The sequence below is a fragment of the Pyxicephalus adspersus genome, chromosome 9 (assembly GCF_032062135.1).
Source record: "Pyxicephalus adspersus chromosome 9, UCB_Pads_2.0, whole genome shotgun sequence".
Classification (NCBI taxonomy): Eukaryota; Metazoa; Chordata; class Amphibia; order Anura; family Pyxicephalidae; genus Pyxicephalus; species Pyxicephalus adspersus.
Window position 1 is genome coordinate 52911176 of NC_092866.1, and position 22795 is coordinate 52933970.

The following is a 22795-nucleotide window of genomic DNA, read 5'->3' on the forward strand; positions in this document are numbered from 1 at the left end:
TCTAAAAATCCTAAAGTGAGCACATTTATCTTACTTAGGGATGGAGTTGTCACCCCTGCCTCTATTACAAGCCAATGTGTGAAGGTGCGAGGAGTTTTTGGAGAAGGAGGGCAAGCATTAGGAGGCGGGTTCCCCCCCTGCGGTTGTGTGAGTTGGTTTATTCCACAAGAGGCTTGGGAGGCAGAGAGGAGAAGGGCGCAGAATAAAGTGCAGCGGCAGAGGGGAGAGTCAGGGAGGGCAATTCATCAGACTGGGGGCACGGAATACATTCACCGGGCTGATACAGTGCCAGGAGGAGCGGGCATATCGGGGAATATACGGAGCCACACGGGGCTTGCTGCATGTGCATGGCACCGGGATCGCCTGTTCTGCACCGGGATCGCCTGTGATATCTGCCCGATCTGGGGTCACCTACCTGCAGGAGATCGCACGGTCTATGAGTCCTCATAGGAGATCTGAGCCTGGGGGAATGAGGCTGCTGCAGTGCTCCTATCTGGCACTGCTCCTTCTATGTCTGCCAGGTGAGTGCCAGCTCCATGCCATGGCATCCAGGATTTACCCATACATCTGTTACTAAGCCTTCTGCATTGGCTAGCATTGCTTTGTATTAAAAGTCCATTGGAACCCCCCCCCCCACCCCAGGACAACATATAATAATAAAAATATAAGACTGCTTTTATTTTTGCATTTTAATAATATTAATAATCAACAGGATTTATATAGCGCCAACATATTAGGTAGCGCTGTACATTAAATAGGGGTTGCAAATGACAGACGAATACAGTGACACCAAAGGAGGAGAGGACCCTGCCCCGAAGAGCTTACAATCCATAATCAATATTATTAAACAGTGTTTTTATAGCGCCAACATATTACGTAGCGCTGTATAATAGATAGGGAATGCAAATGACAGACGAATACAGTGACACTGGACAAGGAGAGAACCCTGCACTGAAGAGCTTACAATCCATAATCATTATTAATAAACAGTGTTTATATAGCGCCAACATATTACTTAGCGCTGTACATTAAATAGGGGTTGCAAATGGGAGGAGAAGAGGACTCTGCCCCATGGAGCTTACAATCTAGGAGCATTGGGGACAATCGCATTATAAAGCTTCTGTGTGTGCTATGCCATTGAAAGCAACTGAGGTTCAGTTTATATTTTGCATTTTATTTAATATTTTGTACATTTTTGTTCATTTTTAATTTTAAATGTCAAGATTTGCATGCACAGATCTTATGATTGTGTCTACCACAGAGATTGTCGGCTGTACTGAGTTTATGCGTCATTTGCCATGTATTTTGGCAGAATTTATTGCTACGTATGGGTATCCTTGTGTCATCCCTATTTAATGTACAGCGCTGCGTAATATGTTGGCGCTATATAAATCCTGTTTATTAATAATAATAATAATAATAATAATAATGGATAGTCAGGGACATTCTGGGGCACAAATATGGAAACCTCGGGATTGGTCCTGGAAATAGGAAACAATTACCTTATAGATTGTAAGCTCTTCGGGGCAGGGTCCTCTCCTCCTCCTGTTTCATTGTCTATATATGTCTGTTATTTACAACCCCTATTAAATGTACAGCGCTGCGTAATATGTTGGTGTTATATAAATACTGTTAAATAACTTTACATTAATAGTTATGGGCTATGTGTTAGGTTTTTTTTTTCATTTAGGGATCCCTTTTTATAGGGGTTCAGGATTGGATTCTCTAGTACAATCATTTATGATGCCATCATATTGCAGAGCCCTGGCAATGGATTTGTAGATCATTGGATGCGGGGATCTACAGAAATCAAACTTTGCAATGGTAGGATCAGTACAGTGGGAAATCTATTGGGTGTATGATCCTCGTATATAAATAAGCCCATATAGGTTGCGGAATCCTGAATTTATCTATAGTACAAGGGCATAATGTGTATTACCTATCCATACAACATTGCAAGGCAACTTGTTGCATCCTGTGCCTATTACAGTCTCATTGCAATGAATACATCTGCAAATGCAAAAACAGAACATTGAATGTTTCCCTCTTTCTCATACATAAACATGCCAGTGATATTACAGCGTGGGTCCGAAAGTGTCTGTAACCAGGCAGATATTTCAGCGAGCACGACTCTTTGCAGCATGTCACCTTTGTGGAGCATAGCAGTAATGTACATTATGACTCATCCAATAATCACCTAGAGCCCAGCATGGGCCAATCATCGCCCCATTGCAGGTGATGCGCATAATTGTTCAGGATTTGGCTTCTTCTAGCACCCCAAGGCCTAATTTGCACCTACTGTTTTATTTGCTTAAGGTTATTTGCATTTTCAGGGCTGTGATATGGTCAGCAAGGGGTTAATATCAAGCTGATCATTGATGAGAATACCAGGATAGTTTAGGCCCGACTGCGTATCGCGGTGATAGATTATGTCTTGTTATATGTGATGTGATCATTCGCTCAGATTGTACACTGTGTTTTGAAGGTTTTTTACTTGTTGCCAATGACTGTGTGTTCCTGCTACTTCCACAACCTTGTAGGCTTCTCCGAGGCGGAGGACGCCATGACTGTTGTGGTTGGGACTGGATGGCCATGGTCTGTTCAGTAGAAAGATTGTCTGGTATAAGCATGGAAAAGACTGCATGTCCTGAACTGTCCTTGCTGTGGATGAGGATTGGATGACTGTATGTTATCTGTTGTGGTTAGGACCGTACGCTTATGCTGTATGCACCACAAACATTTACTTACAAATGCCTGGGAAGGACTTTATGTCACAAATTGTCCCTACTGCATATGAGGAGTGTAGGACCTTATGTTATCTGTTGTGGTTAGGAATGTAGGTCTATGATCTATCCACTAGAAGGAACGAGGACCATGAACTGTCCTTGCTGCAGATGAGGACGGTAGGACCCCACATTATCTGTTGTGGTTAGGAATCTACATATGTAATGTATCCACAAGAACTGGGACTGTATGCCATGAACTGTCCTTGCTGCAGATGAGGATGGTAAGACCCGTCATTATCTGTTGTGGTTAGCAATCTAGGTCTGTGCTGTATCCACTAGAAGGAACGAGGACCATGAACAGTCCTTGCTGCAGATGAGGGCAGTAGGATCTTTACATTATCTGTTGTGGTTAGGAATCTAGGTCTGTGCTGTATTCACTAGAACTAGGACTGCATGCCATGAACTGTCCTTCCAGTGAATGAGGACTGTATGACTTTACATTGTCTGTTAAAGGTTAGGACTGAATGTCCATGCTTTATCCAACGTCCTTGCTGCAGATGAGGACGGTAGAACCCTACATTATCTGTTGTGGTTCTAGGTCTGTGCTGTATCCACTAGAACAAATTAGAACTGTATGCCATGAACTGTCCTTGCTCCCGATGAGGATGGTCGGACCCTTAGATCATCTGTTGTGGTTAGGAATGTACATCCATGATCTATCCACTAGAATGAACGAGCACCGTATGCCATGAACTGTCCTTGCTGCAGATGAGGACGGTAGGGCCCTACATTATCTGTTGTGGTTAGGAATCTACATATGTAATGTATCCACAAGAACTGGGACTGTATGCCATGAACTGTCTGCAGCAGATGAGGGCAGTAGGATCCTTACATTATCTGTTGTGGTTAGGAATCTAGGTCTGTGCTGTATCCACTAGAACTAGGACTGTATGCCATGAAATGTCCTTCCGGTGAATGAGGACTGTATGACCTCTATTAAAGGTTAGGACTGAATGTCCATGCTTTATCCAACGTCCTTGCTGCAGATGAGGACGGTAGGATCCTTACATTACTTGTTGTGGTTAGGAATCTAGGTCTGTGCTGTATCCACTAGAACAAACTAGGACTATATGCCATGAACTGTCCTTGCTCCTGATGAGGATGGTCGGACCCTTAGATCATCTGTTGTGGTTAGGAATGTAGGTCTATGATCTAACCACTAGAAGGAACGAGAACCAGTATGTCATGAACTGTCCTTGCTGCAGATGAGGACAGTAGGACCCTTCATTGTCTGTTGTGGTAAAGAATCTACGTATTTGCTGTATCCACTAGAACGGGGGTCTCAAACTCTGGCCCGAGGGCCAAATCTGGCCCCCGAAAGGAATTTTTATGGCCCCCAATTCTAAATATGAATTGCAACTGGCCCGCTGCTGCATTGAAATAGCCCAGCTGCTTCAATTCCCGGCATCACACTTGTCTATAGACCAGTGGTCTCTCTGCCTATGCGTGGCCTGTTGCATTGCATTGGACTGTTTTATTGATGCAGGTAATTGTAGTAGCGGTGCTATTTCTTTATTATAGGCTTGTTCTAGATTTAATGCGAAGCAAAACTTCCTTGTTTCCATATGAAAAGGTTTTATATCTAATGGGAAAAAAAAAACAACCGCAATTTTTTCAATAAACTTCAAGTTTGTCCCACAACTTTGTCTAAGTTTTTAATTTAGGCCCTCTGCGTATTTGAGTTTGACACCCCTGCACTAGAACTAGGACTGTATGCCATGAACTGTCCTTGCTGCAGATGAGGATGGTAGGGCCCTTACATTATCTGTGGTGGTTAGGAATCTACGTCTTTGCTGTATAGACTAGAACTAGGACTGTATGCCAAGAAATGTCCTTCCTGTGAATGAGGACTGTATGACCTCTATTAGGTTAGGACTGTCCATGCTCTATCCACTAGAAAGGTTCCCTGGTGACGGCCTAAATTGGACAGCATGTCATGAACTTTCCTTGCTGTGAATAAGGACTTTATGACCTTACATTGTCTATTAAAGGTTAGGACTGAATGTCCATGCTCTATGCACTAGAAAAGTTCCCTGGTGACGTCCTAAAACGGGTGGCATGTCATAAACTTTCCTTGCTGTGAATGAGGACTGTATGACCTTACTTAATCTGCTATGTTTAGGACTGTAAGTCCATGCACATGAGGACTGCATACCATCAGCTTTGCCGAGGACTCATTTGACCTTACATTATGTTTTGTCCATTCAGTATCCATTAGAAGGTGGCTATGTGTGAGGACTGTGATAAACTTCCCTTCCTGTGGATGAGGACTGGATGACTTTACATTGTCTGCTTTGCCTAGGACTGCACGTCCATTGACTATCCATTGGAAAGAATGAGGACTTTATGCAATTGACTTTCCTTTTATATGAATGAGGACTCTTTGACCTTACACTATCTGTTGTCCTTGCATTATCCATTAGAACGGGGCTCTATTGTGAGGATTGAATGCCATGAACTGTCCTTCCAGTGGACGAGAACTGTTTTACTATACATTGTCAGCTTTGCTTAGGACTGTATATCCATTGACTATCCAATAGAAAGAATGAGGACTGTATGCCATTGACTGTCCTTTTATATTGATGAGGGCTCTGTCGTTACATTATCTGTTGTCCTTGCATTATCCATGAGAAAAAGTCTGTTGTAAGGACTGTATTCCATGCACTCGCTCTTTTGTTATATCCAGCACTTGTTTAGGACCAGACTGTATTACTTCCTTCAGTTTACTTGCACTTATGTCCTTTGTTTATAGAGATTCCCTTTGTATTGTGTTCATTGTCTGCAGGCTCTGTGCTCCAGAACTTTGTTGGTGTTAATTTTGTATCTAATGCAATTGCAGACTGATCCCCGATACTGTATCCATTATGAGCAGATTTTTCCTCCTTTAGCAGCTGTTACTGGAGTCAACATGTACAGAGGAAAATATGGAGACTACCTTTGTTGTCCAGCAGAAAATGTTTGTTCCTATCTTGCTATATTACTTTGAGTTATTGGGCCCGATTTATTAAAGCTCTCCAAGGCTGGAGAGAATACACTTCATCAGTGAAGCTGGGTGATCTAGCAAACCTGGAATGGGTCTGGTCCAAGAATGAAAACATTTGCTGACTTTTAGGAAATCCATTCCAGGTTAGGTGGATCACCCAGCTTCACTGATGAAAGTATATTTTCTCCAGCCTTGGAGAGCTTTAATAAATTGGACCCATTGAGCCAATTTGAGCATATAGCAAAAGACGTTGGGGTTAGTCAGTCCTCCTGATCTACATAATTGTGCCGGGCTGCTGATAAAGTGATTATTAAAGGCAGTTGATCATCAGATCAGGCAAGAAGAAGACATAAATTGCATAAATATTTTAATAAAGGAAATGATCCATTGATAGATGTTACATTTTCTGAAATTTTTTTGCCTTGTTTAATGGTTGCTTTACCTCTATCAGTCTGGCTTTTGGACATTGTACTTCATAAGAACTTTTGCAAACTTATGTAACTTATAAGAAGCTTGGTAAAGTCTATGAGCTGATTTATGTGCATGGTTCCACTGATCCCGTGGATATTATGTGCCAAACACTACTAAATTGTCTCTTTCTCAGAAAACTTAGGTGCTAATTTGCCTTGCCAAATGACTTCCATTGTGTTTGTCACCAGCTCTACTTAAATTTCACTAAATTGTAGATCTGTCGGTAAAGGACCGTGCAATGAGTAGTTGTAGAAACTTTTTTTGAATGCTCATTGTTGTCAGGTCAAGAATCTGTACAACGATAAGGAAATTGCCAGTGGGATACAGACTGCCCTCTGGCAACCTTGAAAATTCCCCAGCTTGTATCCACAGATCAGTCGGAACAGACGGCTATAGTCTGTGGAACTGGTGACATTGTTAAGAGTGACACCTCCCACATCACCCGGGACATTAATGGAATACATTATGCAGATTCCTTCAAGATACCAATGTTGGGACAACGTGGACATTTTCATTCTGCCTACTTAAATAGCTTTGTCCCTTTCCCTCTGCATACTAGATGAAATTCCAACTAGGGATTTAGGTAAAAATACCTGCATTGGCCACTAAAATGAGAAAGAGAATGGGTAGGGCATAGTGATGGACATACCATCTTATCTGTATCTACTAGTACTTAGAGTTGCCTGTGAACGCGTTGCTGGTCTTTAAAATTGCTTAGAAATATTTTTTCTATCCAAATCTAAACTTCTTTCAAAAGTTTACCATCACAACAAGATGGTGACTTCACTTCTCTGCATTTTAGAAAAAATAGTTATCAACCTGCCCCAACAAAAGGAACAATAAAAGGAAGGAGAAGCAAAATACTGATGAAGTCATCAGAAAATCATATTGTCTTGTAGACCCAGCAGGCAGCTTAGTGAGAGGATAAGCTAAACATGAACTTTCTTGATTGTGGTTTGGTGCTTGGGGAACTGGAAGGATATGTTATTGGCAGAATAGATTTCATATGATGTTTTTGTCCCGGTCCTGGACATTGAATTGATTCACTTCTACATTCTACATACTTCTACATCGTGTCCATGCAAGCACTCCACACATGAGTTAATTTATTCATGAAGCTGATGCAGGTTGGCATTTTCCAGGTAATAAAATTTCTTCTATTGTTTCGGCATCAATGGTTTAATAACATCCCTATCAGTAGAGTTTGGTGAAGCTTGAATGACCTCTGGACCATTCTTCTTCCAATGATGCCGTCACCGTACCGAGTGAAGTTGGAGCCTTTTTTACAAAGCAACTGGATTGCATCAAAAAATTAAATATCTTATGGCTATGTGTGCAACAATTATCACATATCTGCTTCACTGAAATGGTCTGATTTATTAAAGTTCTGCAAGGCTGGAGAGAATACACTTTCATCAGTGAAGCTGGGTGATCCAGAAAATCTGTAATGGATTTCTATTGCTATTTGCTAGTAAATGTTTTGAATCCTGAACCAGATCCATTCCAGGTTTGCTGGATCACCCAGCTTCACTGATGAAAGTGTATCTTCTCCAGCCTTGGAAAGCTTTAATAAATCGGGTCCAAAGTGATAGGATCTCCCACATTTTAAAAATGGCAGAGATGCCAGGAGATGAGGATATAATTTTACATCAAATTACTAGTTCTGGTGGGAACTTTCTAGGAGAGACGATGTACCCCAATTATGTAGATCTCTCTTCTTGTGAAAGCTGCATTCCTGTTTAATCTCTTCTGCTCCAGACAACTCTAGGTATATGGTATCAATGTGCACGGTCCCCCCTTTTGCATGCTTTTCTATAAGTGCATATATTTCATAAATTATCCCCCTCCTATTGTGTGTATATTCCCCCACCTACTAGATTGTAAGCTCTTCGGGGCAGGGTCCTCTCCTCCTGTATCACTGTCTGTATTAGTCTGTCATTTGCAACCCCTATTTAATGTACAGCGCTGCGTAATATGTTGGCGCTATATAAATCCTGTTTATTAATAAAAAATAATAATAATACATTTTTTGTTTTGAGTCAGCAGGTATACCAAGTTTGTTGTGCCCATGGGCAGGTCACTTTTAAAGTTTGAGAAAGAGGGAAGTGATGCAGTTACTGCATCACAATTGCAGCAGCATTTAGTCCAGTGTTTTTCAACCAGGGATACTGCAGGGGTTCTTTAGGAAATGAGCAGTTTGTGCCCCTAAGGTTAGTTTAAGTTCCACCAATGTTCTCTTTGGCTATGTGTAAGGGTGACATTCTTCCTACTGACCATGACACTAATGTACTGTGAGCTATGGATATAGTGATTATTGAAAGGGTTCCCCCATGGTTGATAAAGGCAGATCTAGCCCATTGGTCACACAGACAAATGGCCAGAAAAATGGAGAAAATTTTTGCCATTGTTCTAGTCACAGTGCAAAATGTTGGATTTTCCTTTAATATTGACAATGATAACAACACAGGGAATAAAGGCAAATCTCACTTCCAAACTTAGGGCTGAAGTAGTCTAATTTTGTTACATTGCATGGCTAAAGTCCCATATTCTATCCAGAACCTGGTATTTATAGGTTCTCTGCATGTTTTTAGATTAGACTGGTGGTAGAGATATCAGACTATGACTATGTTGGGAAGATTGTGGAAAGGTGCGGACAGTAAAGCTACGTACTCATGTCCAATGGTTCTCACCCGATAATCGGCTCAGGGCCGATGTTGGACAAGAATCTGGTGTGTGTACAGCGCCCGTCGTTCATCGTCAGAACGCCCGTCCTGGCGGTTCTACGGTCGATGAACGACAAACGATCCTAATGCAAGGTAAGGGGGAGAGCGCGCAACTGGGTGCCGCTCCGTCATTCTCCCCCTTCCCTCCCCATGGAACAGAACGGTGCTGTATGTACAACACTCATTCATGCATCATGCAGTGCTAGTCGTTGGAAAGGATCGTGAAAGATCCTTTCCAACGACTATCATTGCACGTGTGTACCCAGCCTAAGTGACATGAATTGTTCAGTTTCTTCTGTAAAGGATTTCAGAGGATTTTGTCACCATACAAATACAATAGACTTAAGGCACAAACTGCAAAAAAAAAAAAAACTGACAAAGGTTTTAACCTTTCCACAATCTACCCAACACTTGGGGAAAAAAAAGAATTGTTTGGATGGGTTTACACTTTAATCCAATGTACAGTTGCTTCTCCAGGCGAGGGATGGGGCGCAGCTGTGTAACTTGTTTAAAAAGCCCCATAGCCAATAACTCAGGAGCTCCTCCAGGGCTGTGTTTGTTAAAGAATTGGCCAAATATTTTACAAATAATCATTTTACGTTTGTAAATCTTACTATCCTTAGGAGTTTGTTTACCAACAAAGGAATAAGGATTCAAAATACTAAATCCATCCTTGCACATGAATAAAGCAAAACTTCCTTTTTTTTACCCTCCTGCTTCTAAAATCATTTTATTTGTGCATATGGATTGCCAAAACAAGTAATAGGATCTGGCATTGCAGTATAATACATGGCCAGAAAAGTCTTTTTGACTTCTTAAATAAATGTGCAATTGATAACAGATTATATTAAGAGAAATAGAGTTTTTTTTTTGCTGCTTATACTCAAGATATGTTACAAATAAAGCAAAACAATGTGCAAATAATCTATAACAATGTGACAATGCTTTAAACTTGTATATCCCCTTTCTCTTGCATTTTAGGCACGCAAAAGGGCCTTTTTTTTTTTTTTGTGCTTCCTTTCAAATTGAGACAGATACTGCTATTATAACAAAAGAAGAGAGAAAGATGGATCCTGGTAGGACTTGTGGACAGACCAGATCTGTGATGTATATCCTACTGGGTGAAGTCCTTAAGTTCCTTAATTATTGACGCGTTTCAACATATTGGCTTCCTCAGGAGAGCTTGAGACATATAGACTAGTGAATTAAGCAAATGATGGACATCATAATCAGGATTAATTGCATAGGCATAGAGTAATCAAAATTTTAGATAGGTTCATCATACATGCATTTAAAGCGCAATTGATACTACAAAATAATAATAATGTTTCTGTTTAAATGTGTGTGGGAAAGGTTTTCTTTTAATAAATACATTCTCAGAAAACTAATTTATTGCTCTGATTATCCATTGAATTTCAACCACATGGATATATATTTGGGGCCCTAAGTACAGTGCTTCTTGCCGAATATTGCTAAAATCTTTATCTCTTGGGGTCACCATCCCCTCAGCAGGGTGTAGGTGCTGACCAAGAATTCCTGACACCCTTGTTCCCTAAACTATAAAGTTTTAAACACACAGAAAAGTATGACCAGAGACTGTAGTTGTGCCTAGGATCTAAGCTGAGGAAGTTTTTCCTTCTCATTAGATATAAAACCTTTTCATATGGAAACAAAGAGATTTTGCTTTACATTCAATCTGGAACAAGCTTATAATAAAAGAAAGAGCAATAAGAATTTTTTTTTTTAAATTTTATTTAAGAAAAAATCATTCTCTATTTGTAGCCTTCTGAGTGAAATTTTAATGGTAACCTTTTTGCACAGGCTAACAATAATAATACCAAATTACTTCTATGAAAATCCAACCATTCAAGTCCATGTCTTGGAGTAGCAAGGAAAAGTACAGCTGAGGGGGAGTGCTGGAAATGCCAGACGTGGCCAATGCGGAGCTAAATCTTATGAGTGGCCCGCCACTGGAACTCCCTCTTCATTGAAATGGCACCGCTACTAAAATTCCCGGCATTACTTGCGTCTAAAAAACAGTCCAATGCGGGGCCACGCATAGGCAGAGAGGCCGCTGGTCTATAGACGCGAGTGATGCCGGGAATTGTAGTAGCGGCGCTATTTCAATGCAGCGGCGGGCCAGCTGTAGTTCATATTTAGGATTCCTTTGGAATGTTGCGGGCCAGTTTAACACCCCTGCTTTAGTGGAAAGCAGACACGAGGGAATAAACAGGATGCCATTTTTGGAGTCTTCTGAAAGTTCTAGTAGCCTGGAACTATACTGAACTCTTAATCTGTGCCCCGAAAAAAGGCAGATAGAAGACTAATGACCAATCAGTATTTTCTGTGGTCTCTCTGTAGCTGATCCACCCCCTGTTACTGATGTTCCATGCATTTTTGTGCTCTGTGTCTTTGCAAAGGTAGAAACAGGTCTTTGCTTCCTCATGTTGAAGCCTCCAGCAAGGAGAACAAAGAGCAGCACATTAGTGGCATCACCAAATCTTGTGGCAGATCTGGTGAGACCAGCAGTGGTGCTTTAAGTCTTGCAGACATAGGAGTACCTAAGCAAATTGCAAACCAAGAAATATGCTGCTATGTGTTAGGAGGATCTCCAGACAAAAGGCACAATTTTTCAAAGTAGGCTTAGGCACAATTAACAATTTAAAACATTGCTTTAGCATTGCAAAAGGAATTTTTTATTTTTTAAAGTTCAGCGAGTGATGGGAAGAGTGAGAGGAAGATAATATTGGAGCCAAGGCATTGGAAAATCCCAATGAAGAAGATAATCTATTGCTTCATATACATAAGGGACAATGGATAATAATTATTTCATTAAAATAACTTCAATACTGCTTTGTGTATCCACAGTGCAAACCTATGGTCCGCATCATCATAACATTCATATATCTTGCTAAAATCTATTCAAATTTTTTTTTTTCACCAGTTCCAGAGTTTCACGTTGATTCTAGATGCAGAACAGATTACCAGCGGAAGAAAGAGCTAAGAGTTTGTTAATGTGATGGGTGTATAGATAACCACATTAAATGTCCATGATCCATGTCAGCTGGCTAATTACCCAGTTTTCTAATTGATGCAAAGATTTGGAAGCAGCTTTAGTCTTGGTGAGCTGTGAAAACCTCTCTAATTGACCAGATTTGGCCGCAAAGTTCAGTGCGATCCCTGGGGAAGCTTGGCAAAGCTAGCATTTGGGAATACCCCCAAACCAATATATTCCATTCATATGCAAACCAGGCACATTCTCCATGTGTACTAATTGGGTATTCCTCAAATCTGGATGCCCCGAGGGTTGGGAACTGGTGATGTGCTGGTTTAGGAGAGCTGAAGCTGTTTTTAATCCATTCAGTGCCTGAGGGAAGGTATGCTGTAAATCCAGCTGAGGAACAACGGGTTAAAGGACCACAGTCTTTTCTCTCTGTGACAGAGGGTGCAGCCCTTGTCTGCAAAGATTGCCGCATGTGTAGGATTTAAAGGGTCTGCATGAGCTCAGATGGTTGAGTTACTTTGATTGACAACCATATTCTGACAAGTGCGCTATAGAAAACTGACTGACGCAGCGGAACATCCGTCATGAGATTTAAAGGACCGGTTTAGTTATAATGGTTGGGGGGATGGGGGGTCATGATGTGTATTATGAGAAAAAGACAGCTAAAAGCTATCAGCCATGTAAAACCCCCACAGATATGTGGACATGCTTTGCAGAGCAGATAAAATGCATGGACACTGCATTTTGCATTTGGCACCCTACATGGCCCAGTACTAAGTCTAGTAAAAATTTGTCTTGTCCCCCTTTTTTGGATGATTACTAACCTTTCCAAACTTTCATGTAAAAACAAAAAAACAAAAAATAAAAACATTTTTATGTTTGATGTATTACTCACTGTTATATGATTTTAGTATTTGTAAATACAATTTTGGATGTTTTAACTGTTTTTTTCCTAGCTATAATCTCCCTACTTTTGAAGCCTCTTTGCCTTTTTGACAATTGTAAGGTTTGTTTTGCTCCTTTTATGTGTTTTATATATTAGGGATGTAAAGATTCTCTAGTACATATGGGGAATTTTCTTTATTTTTGTAAAACTTTACTCAGCTTATTGGTTGATGTTGGCTGTTGTTAAAGGCTAAAGGTGGCAAGTGTTTAGTTTTCTTTTTGTTTTGTTCTTTTTTTGTTTTTTAAGGCCTTCAAAAGAATACTTGTCATACTTTCCTGACTTTGCACTATTCAGAGTTCTCTGAAGAAAAGTCAGCATCTGACACTACTAAACCACAGACGGGGGTTCCATCTGCCAACCCTACGTCACTACAGAATGCGGTAGCGACATGGGGTCCAGTGGTTGGAAGTTCATTATTTAAATTTTTGTTTTGCAGGATATTGTTTTAAATAAATTTAACGCAATTGCAGGATTCTCCCCAGATTTTTTTTAAGCTGGTGTGAATAAACTGTAGGCGGGTGGTAGCCCTATGTATTGTGACCCAACTTTCTGGTAATAACACAAATACATTTGTGTGGTTACAGAAAAGCTCCGGGTGGTGCGCCCAGCTAAAAGGAGCTGGAGAGAACACTAGTATGAGCACATAAAAAAAGATCCCCTTCAAATATATATATATATATATATATATATATATATATATATATAATTTATCTATCCCTCCACCCTTCTTAAAGATAAAATAGCCAAAGAATCTTCAGCATATGTACGATAGATGCTTGATTCCCCACCAAACCAGCTGATACATGAATACTATGCCCAGCAGTTGAAATTGCTGGTGCACCCATACTTTTACTGCGGTGTAACAGGGATCAGACCCAAACCCAGTTACAGAAGATTCTTTGACTGGCCTATCTCTTCCACATGGAAGATCAGAGCTATGGGTAGTGGTACCAGTAGATTGTAGTCCTTCCTTTACCAAGGATCTTTGTTTTTGCACAAATTTAGTTTTGCTGGAATGCTTGGCTATTTATAATAAAAGGATATAAAATATCTGTATCCAAAACCATTTATGAAACATTTATCATTTAGATATAGCAATGACATGATGGCCAACAGGCTGACATGTTAAGGAAAATAGCAAGTGAAAGTATTGTAACCTACAGCAGTAATTCAGAACATCGGCCACTGATCTGCCTGTAGTAAGCAGTGATTTGCTTCTTGATGGTTGCTCATTATGATGGGGCATTGATTTCCTATTAATCTTGGAGAATGTATTGGCTACATGCATCAGGGTGAGTGTAATGTGTTTGACGTTTACTCGATGTTCCTAATTTAGAGACCTTTGTTCTAAAATATGTGGTACCCATGAGCTGCTATGTTTGACCTTTGTGTTAAAGCTGGTGAAAATGTCTTGTTGATCTTATGGAAGTATATTGAGATTTTAGTGATATACAAAATGCAGATTGGACGGCACCAACTTTGTTGGCAATTTAATGGATATGGGTGCCATATGTTATACTATGGTGCATGGCCATGGGTGCTGCTGTTTGTGACGTTGTCCTCATGCTTACAATCATTGAGTTTTGCAGCCTCAAGGTTTATTATTGTGTCCAGACATGACTCTTTATTTAATAGCTGCATATCTGTGTTAGTAAGTTTGAAGTTCGCTTGATTTTTGGCAGATCAAAAGTTATCTTACTGTACATGTAACATATTGCAATATATCTGTAATGCTTGTGATGTGTTGCTTATGTTACTTTTCCCGCTAGACTTCCACTTTAGTTTACTTTTTTTGTGGCAGTGATATATTTTTTGGTTGGTGTTTACTTGTCAGAACAGGGCATTGTTCTCATATATTTTGTACTGCCAGTATTAAGGACCCTGGCACAATCATTAGTTTTGCTGTCTTTTGTTTGCTCAGTAATTATGGTGCCATCGTTAGTCAAACAGGAATGTAATTAGCTGAACGCTTGCTTCGACTACTACCAGCACAAAGCGAAGCATCGGACATGTAAGCCAATATTATGTTTAGAGATTTTCCTCCTCCACCCCAAAAATACACACGTTCCCCATGCCATGTTCTGAACAATGTGAACTACCTGAAGCGTGTAAGTATATAAAACTAAGCCATGAAAATGTAACATTGTGCAGCTTAGATGTGGTGGCTGCTTTTGTTTTTTAGGCTTTTTTTTATATTGTACTTGGTAACTCTGCAGCTGCTAAGCTATATTATATTAAAGCAGAACTACAGCCTTACCCTGTTATTTTCGCTATTTTTAGATAGTTCTCTCCTGTATTGATATTATGATTTTTTTTTGCCTTTCACAACTATTAGTATTTTCTGAAACCAACCTAGTTCTGTTTCAAGGCTGATGGACTTAGTCAACTGCCCCATCCCTGGCCTGCCCCTGTTTTCTGCCTTGCCTATTAATCAAATATTAACACAGAGTGGGTTTGATACTAGTAGATTCAACCAAAAGACACCTTCATTGCAACCTGTATTCTGAATAATAGTGATGGCTTCACTTGCCGAGCATTTCCTAATATTGTAGACTCAGAAGAGGAAGTTTGGAAGTGATCAATAGTGATGGCTTCACCTGCCAAGCATTTCCTAATATTGTAGACTCAGAAGAGGAAGTTTGGAAGTGATCAACCCATTGGGTATGTTATAGGGGACAAATATTTCTATAATAGATTTCTATTATATTTTAGATTCCTAAAAAATATAATGCAACAGTTGATAGGGTAATGCTGGCATGTAGTGTATAGTAGTAGTAGTTTTGTAACTGAACTTTCCATCTTTTTATGTTTGTGTTTTATTTTTTTGTGTGTGTGTGTGTATATATATATATATATTGTTTTTTTACATGCTTGGTGCAGTCACAATCACCAATCCTCAGTGATGTGAATTCTGTTTGGTGTAGTTTGTTCCACCTTGGTGATTAGTTCTTGCCTGACTGCAGGTGAGGAGAGTTGTTGTATGATTTTGCACCCTTTTTGGGGCTGGAGGGGCTAAACATATCAAACAGTCCCAGTTTTATTAATTGTATTATAATACAATACGTTTGTTTCTTGGTGTCCTGATCAAAAGAAATCTTTAAAGGCTGAACATTGGTATCGCCAAACATTAAAATGGGTTTTACAATGGGGGTTCTGTGAATTGCTAGCGGTTCCTTGAGCAATGGGTAATTTGTGCCTCTCCGGTCAGTTTGACTGACACCAATGATCTTTGAGCTACCTGTAATGGTGACATGCCAATGGCCAGCAATGTACAATGATCTTCCCATGGCCACCAAACTAATGCGCTGTGAGCTGTGTATATAGTAATTATAGCAGGGGTTCCTAAGACCTAAAAGTTTTTTAGAGGGTTTCCCCATGTAAAAGGTTGAGGAAGTTGATTGAAAATAGGGGTTATGTTTGGGTTTAATGCAAACCATTTTCCAATCATAACCCTATACACTAAACAACATCCAGGTAATTCCTTAGCATCAGCTCCAAGGTCTTCTAGATATTATCAGGTAGCCCCTCTGAACTAAATTGGACTTTTTCGCCAATGGTATTAATTGGGTTGTGTTCATAATGAAGTTATTTTTAGACCAGGAGAGGAATGGGAACCTTTCTGCCAATCCATATGTGCAGTTCCTGCTTTCTTTCTCTGTAAGGTTTATTTTAAGTTCTTTTCCCAACATTCCACAGAACACAGCCCCGATGACTGTGGCGGCACCTTTGTCCAACCATGCAATCCCAGAATAGGAGGTCGAATTCAAAATGATGGACAAGAGTTGAGAAAAACCTAAAACTGTCCACAGGCGATGGGGGAATCGCAAGGACGGTGAAACAAAATGAATGCAGGCAAAGGCACTTGAGGCTTTCTTAATGCACAGAGTGATTCTGAGCCAATCTGAAGGTAATTCCAGGCTATGTCCAAGCACTGTGTAATTCTATGTGCTACTGGGTGATTTTTACAACTGTACAGCCAGTGCAAATATTTTGGAGTACACCTATTACAAAAAATGTGAAAACACCTATTTTTCATTTTAGAGCTTTCTGGTAATATCTACATTAGGTAAATCTGGTTTTAAAGTGTCATCAAAGGCCATATGTGACTTCAGTACTTTGTTTGAAACTCATGTTTCTCCTAGATTTCTTCATATTTTTACCAAGGGCAGTCAGACTTTTCATTCATGAAGCCCCCTGCAGTAGCTGCATTTGCAATCTTTAGATTTAGACTAGGAGCTTATTGTAGGAGTCAAGTCAGAACTTTTTTTTATTATTTTTTATTATTATAACTTTTTATAGTGCATTAGAAGTGCTGTTTCATATAATGATATAATTAAATGTGAAGCCGCGGGATATACAGTTGATCTAATTAAAAACAAGTGCTGACTTCTTGTGCCCTCTTGATTGGACCTTTCTGCTCTTGGGATATGTTTAGTAGCTTGCTGAGATTAGAGCAGGCATCGGATCTGCAGGTCGAGGATTGCACACGCCTGATTTATAAGGCATGCAGAAGTTGACACCAGGCCACCCCTTCAAGGCATAAACTCCACATCACACTTTTGGAAAAACTTCAGTGGCTGATGATTTTCACATTAATCCTTTTTACTTGGCAGTTGTCAGCTTGCCGACTCTAGCCATTTAAGTCATTTTACTATGATTTATTGTCTTACTTATTTATTTTTTTGAAGAGAGCTACTTTACCTTAACCAAACCCCCCACTCGTACATTTGTCAGTGGTCCAGGAGTTTATCTGAACAGATGGTTGGATCCAAGGTGTTAAACACACAATTGACTTCCTGTTCAGTTATTTTTTTATGTAGCTTCTTTTACTTCTGTAGAAGTGGCTGGCTGAAGAAAAGTGTTTGTAAACCCAAATCATGAATTCAATGTAATTTGTAACTTTTATTCTACCTTTCAATGTGTGCAATTTAATTATATATTTGTGTTCATCCATTTTTGCACCTCTTATTCTCTGCTGATGATGCCTGCAGAGTCTTGCTGATGGCATTCTTTGAAGTCTTCGAATTTTAAAGCCACCATGTTGGCACCAGAAGTGGTCTGATGTTTGGCTTTTACATTACCCACAGTAGAAAAAGAGTATGTAGGTATAACAGTCAAACAAACGTTGAGGAAATTGTGGTTTTGGGGTATTATTAAAAATTGAAATCAGTTTTATTTTAAGGGTGACCATGCCACTATAGGTCATCTCAACCCAAGGCTGGACATGGGTTGGTGCAAAGTTTGCTGCTGCATGACCGCTCTTCCTCGGCCAACAGGAGCCAATACAGGGGCCCCAAGGTAGTTAGTTTTGGTTAGTTCTGCACAGGTGTTCACTGTTGACTACATCTGCCATTGTCTCAACCGCCACCTCCATCACCTCTTTCATTACCCCAACCATTTCATATATCCATAGTGACATAAGAGTCAGCAAAAGCATACCTATATTTCAATATGTTTGATAATTAGAAACAAACCACAAAATAATCTATATTCTTGATAATTAGAAATTGTTTGTTTGCTTTCTCAACCCCCACCTCCACTACTTCTTTGATTGCCCCAACAAATTCATAGATCCTTAGTGACATAAAAGCCAGCAGATTCATACATATATGTTTATATGCTTGATAATTAGAAACTAGAGGTACTCTGGCCCCTGCAGCAATAGGTCCCAGGGTTGAATCTCGGCCAAGCATAGAGTTTGCAAGTTCTCCCCGGCTTTGCCTGGGTTTCCTCCCACATTCCAAAAAACATGCAATTAGGTTAATTGGCTTCACCCCAATATTGACCTTAGACTACATTAATGACATATGACTATGGTAGGGACATTAGATTTTAAGCCCCTTTGAAGGACAGCTAGTGACATGAGCATGGACTTTGTAAAGCGCTGTGTAATATGTCGGCGCTATATACTGTGTAGTAATAATATTAATAGAGCACAAAAATGGATCCCATTTGTTGTAACAACAAAAGGATTTACTTTTCTTTTAAAAAACTGCAGCATAACAAAAACCCTATGGATTGCTTTAGGCAACAACTGCAATTTTGCTTTACCATTGCCTTTATCCTTTTGTCCCTTTGTGACCATTGTTGTCTTTTACATAATCCAGTTTTTATCTCATTACTCTACATACATTGAACATTGCAAAACAGGCAACCTATGTCATACCAAATGGGAGCAAAGTTAAAATTGTTTTTGTAGCTGTTGTCAAGCCTACTTTTTTTCTATGCTATTTAAAACATTCCTTTGAGTTGATTACAACAGGGAGGCTTTTGTTCTTTGATCTGTGGAGTGCGGTTCCTTATTCTGCAGGTCTGTAAATTGTTCAGTCTGTGATGTCACTTCCCCCCTTGAGACAATCTTTGTTCTCTGGGGTCCATTAGAAGTCAATTAGACCCTGTGTGTAAACACGAACAGGAGTTCAATATGTACCTGTCAGTCTACTGCTAATGTCCTGTTTATAGTCCATAATGTTCTTTTGGTGTACATAAGAGTTCTTCATTGTATATCATTTTTGAAAAATTCCTTTTTTTCAAGACTTTATTTAACATTTCCCCTAACACTGGTCGTTCTTATTTAAATTCCCAAATTTATTTATTTTTTATGTTTTAGTCTGCACTTTTACTAATTTATTTAAATTCCTTGATGGGAAACCTCTACTCAGGATGTCTTTGAAAAGTGTTTTGTAACATTAATTGAATTTTATGCAAACTAGAGTTATTCACTGTCTTTCTCTCCAGCACAATAAACATTTTTTATGTCTCTTGATTGCCGGAACACCCGGGGGTTTGCCAACAATGAGGCTGGGGCCGGTTAAAAGATAAAGGGGCTCGGTTACAGGAAGAGCAAGGGAACGAAGGGACCCGTCGTTCTTTTAGATGGAGTTAAAATTAGATTTTAGGACGACAAGGGCTGAGAATGGCCTGACACAGGTGGTGGCTACATGGGAAATAAAAGGGATTTCACGCCTTTGGAAGTTAAGGAGGACTGTGACTAAGGTGGGGGAAGGGAGACAGGAATGTTGTGATGCTGGGAAAGGGGGCGGTGGTGACACCTAATTTAGATGGAAGAAAATTCCTACTGTGAAGGGAGGGTTGGTCATTTACTAGCTGAAACAGTTGCTGAAATTGATGTTTTCTCTTTTCTGCAAACTTTCTCCGGTTCCTTTTAATCAACTGGAAAGTTGGCCAAAGATGGGTAGGTGTCTCACCAAGAGTGTCTGTCTATGGACCTAGAGCCATCTTCTAAATGTAACCAACAGCTGATAATGGTGCAAATTCAATTACATAGACTGATTATGAGTAGCACCTGTCAAGGGGTGGAATAATTAGGCAGCAGGAGAACAGTCTGTTCTTGAAGGTAACTTGTTGGAAGCTGGAAAAATAAGTCTAAGAATTGAGTAGGCGAAATTGTCATGGCTAGACAAGTAAAACCTCATCACATGCACGGCTCCAAGACTTTTCTAGAGCTGCCCCAAATCTCTGGAATGGTCTTCATCGTCCTATTCTGCTTGCTCCTATTTTCCCATTCAAAAGAGCACTCAAAACCCAATTTTTCAAACTTGCCTACCCATCTTCTGTCTTTTGAACCCTCACTACTTCCCACAATTCCATATCCCCCCTCCTATTGTGTGTTACTTTCCCAACCTCTTAGATTTTAAGCTCTTGGGAGCAGGGTCCTCTCCTCCTCCTGTGTCACTGTTTGTATCTGTCTGTCATTTGCAACCCCTATTTATTGTACAGCGCTGTGTGATCAGGTTTTATGGGGTTCTTTGATGTACAGTGGCTGATACTTACAAATAGTGGTCTATGGATGGGCTACTGGTGAACTGGCAAGGTGGAAAAAGCTCCCATTTGGTGCATTAGGTCCGATCCTACAGAAGAGCTAGTATAGCACAGATTCCTGAAATACTAAATTCTGGTTATGATAGGTGGTTTGTGCCACCTATACCACTACAAGCTGCATCACACTGTGTGTTCAAGTGCCCATGCTGATCTCTGTACAGCACTAAAAGCACCTATAATGGGCATATGAGTGAGACAACTGGACCGTGGAGCAATGGAAGGTGTCCTGGTCTGATGACTTTTCTTTTAGATCCTGTGGATGAATGATTGCAGGTGTGTTGATTACCCTGAGACAAAGACAAAATGGCAACAGGATACACATTGTAGGAAGAAAGCGAGTCCACTCGTGCAGGGTGACTTAAAGGATATTCTGCTAACATCTTGGTACAAGCTATAAAATGCATCTTTAAGGTTCCCGTAGAGTCTATTCTATAAGTCAGAGCTGTTTTAGTTGGTGGGGGACCTACACAATATTAGGGTGGTTTAATTGTTTGTTAGGTAAGGGGAAATATCAAGGATATCAACATTGTTTGTAGAGATCTACTCTTCTTTTTGAGTAGAAATCTCTCTGACGGGAGTCCTCACTGTTTTCCTTTTTCTATCTAAAAGACAAAAAGAAATTATTTACAGTATATATAAAGCCATATAAGTATATGTAAAGACAAATATGGGTCTGCCATTGTTGCTCATCTAAAAATGCTGGTTGCCGGGCTATTATGCTAACCCACCGACTAAAGTGGTTTTTGAGTTTCTTACTTGGAATAAGAGGTCACATGAGGGCTTCCTGCTACTATGAGCAAGAAATGATTCAATATATTCATATTTGTGCTATTTTTTAGGGACTATAAACATTAGGGTAAATGGTGGTTTAGGCTGGCTACAACTTTTTCCAAAAAAAAATGCATCATCTAGCCATCATTTTGGTTCAGTTGCTTTAGTTCTTTATCTTTGTTGATCCTTGAGATCAAGCAGGTTTCTTCCCTTAGTGATCACTTGGTTAGATCTTTTTTTGCTTAGCTAAGGTGGACTAGATCACTTGGATTTCCTCCCAACAATCTAGGTGCTGCTTACAAAATGGCTTCTCCTTTTGACATGGTCTGATAAGCACTGTATATATCTGAGAGCCAGTGTAATCATTCCTGACCACAGTGGTTCATGCCAGGTCCTTTGGATATGACATAGCAGGCGGTGTGCATTGAAGCCGGGCCGGTGTCCAGTCCCTGTCAGTCACAGGGTTATATTTGGAAGTGGCTGTATCTCTGCAGACATGTAAAGGTCTATTAGCCCGGCCCTGGCAGACTGCCATTTAGGGGACATTCCTTTATTGAAGAGCTTTGTCAACAGTCCTCTGTGTTCCATCCTTCAATCTTTCATTGCTTTGTGAGCTTAAAAAACAAATGATGGAGCTTGACAACAGCCCGGCTGATAGCCCTGAACATGTGAGGGGGAACGAGTTGGAGGAATACCAAGAATGTAGTGAGGGTATCGTAATATGAAGCTCAGCCTGGCCTCTCTATCTATATGATGCTTCACAGGTAGAAAGTCTGTCCTCTTCAAGTTTACTACTTTAAGTTATAAACATTTGACTATTACTAATAAAAGATGGAGTAGGAAACATAGAATCCAGCAACAATGTGGCTTTGATTTGACATATGTAGTTCTCATCCTGCACAAAAAAACATTTACTTTTGTTTACTTTTCTCACAGTACCAACATAACGGGCAATATGCACTGCCTGGCCAGAAAAATTAAGTTACACTTGTCATCGGGACTGCCTTGTAGCTTTAATTACGGCTTGCATTCACTGGAGTATCATTTCAAAAAGCATATGCAAGGTTACATTCATATTTCCATCATTGCATTAATTTCTCACCAAGGTTTTGTATTAATGGACCAATGAGTAAAGTTATCTCCAGCACACCCCAAAGATACTTATTGGGGTTAAAGTTTGGACTTGATGGTGGTCAATCCATGGGTACAGATGCCCCCTGCTTCTAGAACTACTCTTTTTCACTCTTTCTGTTTAAATAAGCAATGCCA

General features: G+C 40.0%; 1 protein-coding gene across 2 annotated transcripts in view; it reads left to right on the forward strand.

Annotated features, from left to right (window-relative positions):
- The first annotated feature begins 226 nt into the window (after positions 1-226).
- LRP4 (LDL receptor related protein 4) overlaps positions 227-22795 on the forward strand; it is a 73750-nt gene continuing 51181 nt past the window's right edge. For both annotated transcript variants that reach the window (XM_072422010.1, XM_072422012.1), the window contains exon 1: positions 227-521. In XM_072422010.1, the coding sequence (XP_072278111.1) occupies positions 437-521 (85 nt within the window). In that variant the 5' untranslated portion in view covers positions 227-436. The remainder of the gene's footprint in view (positions 522-22795) is intronic.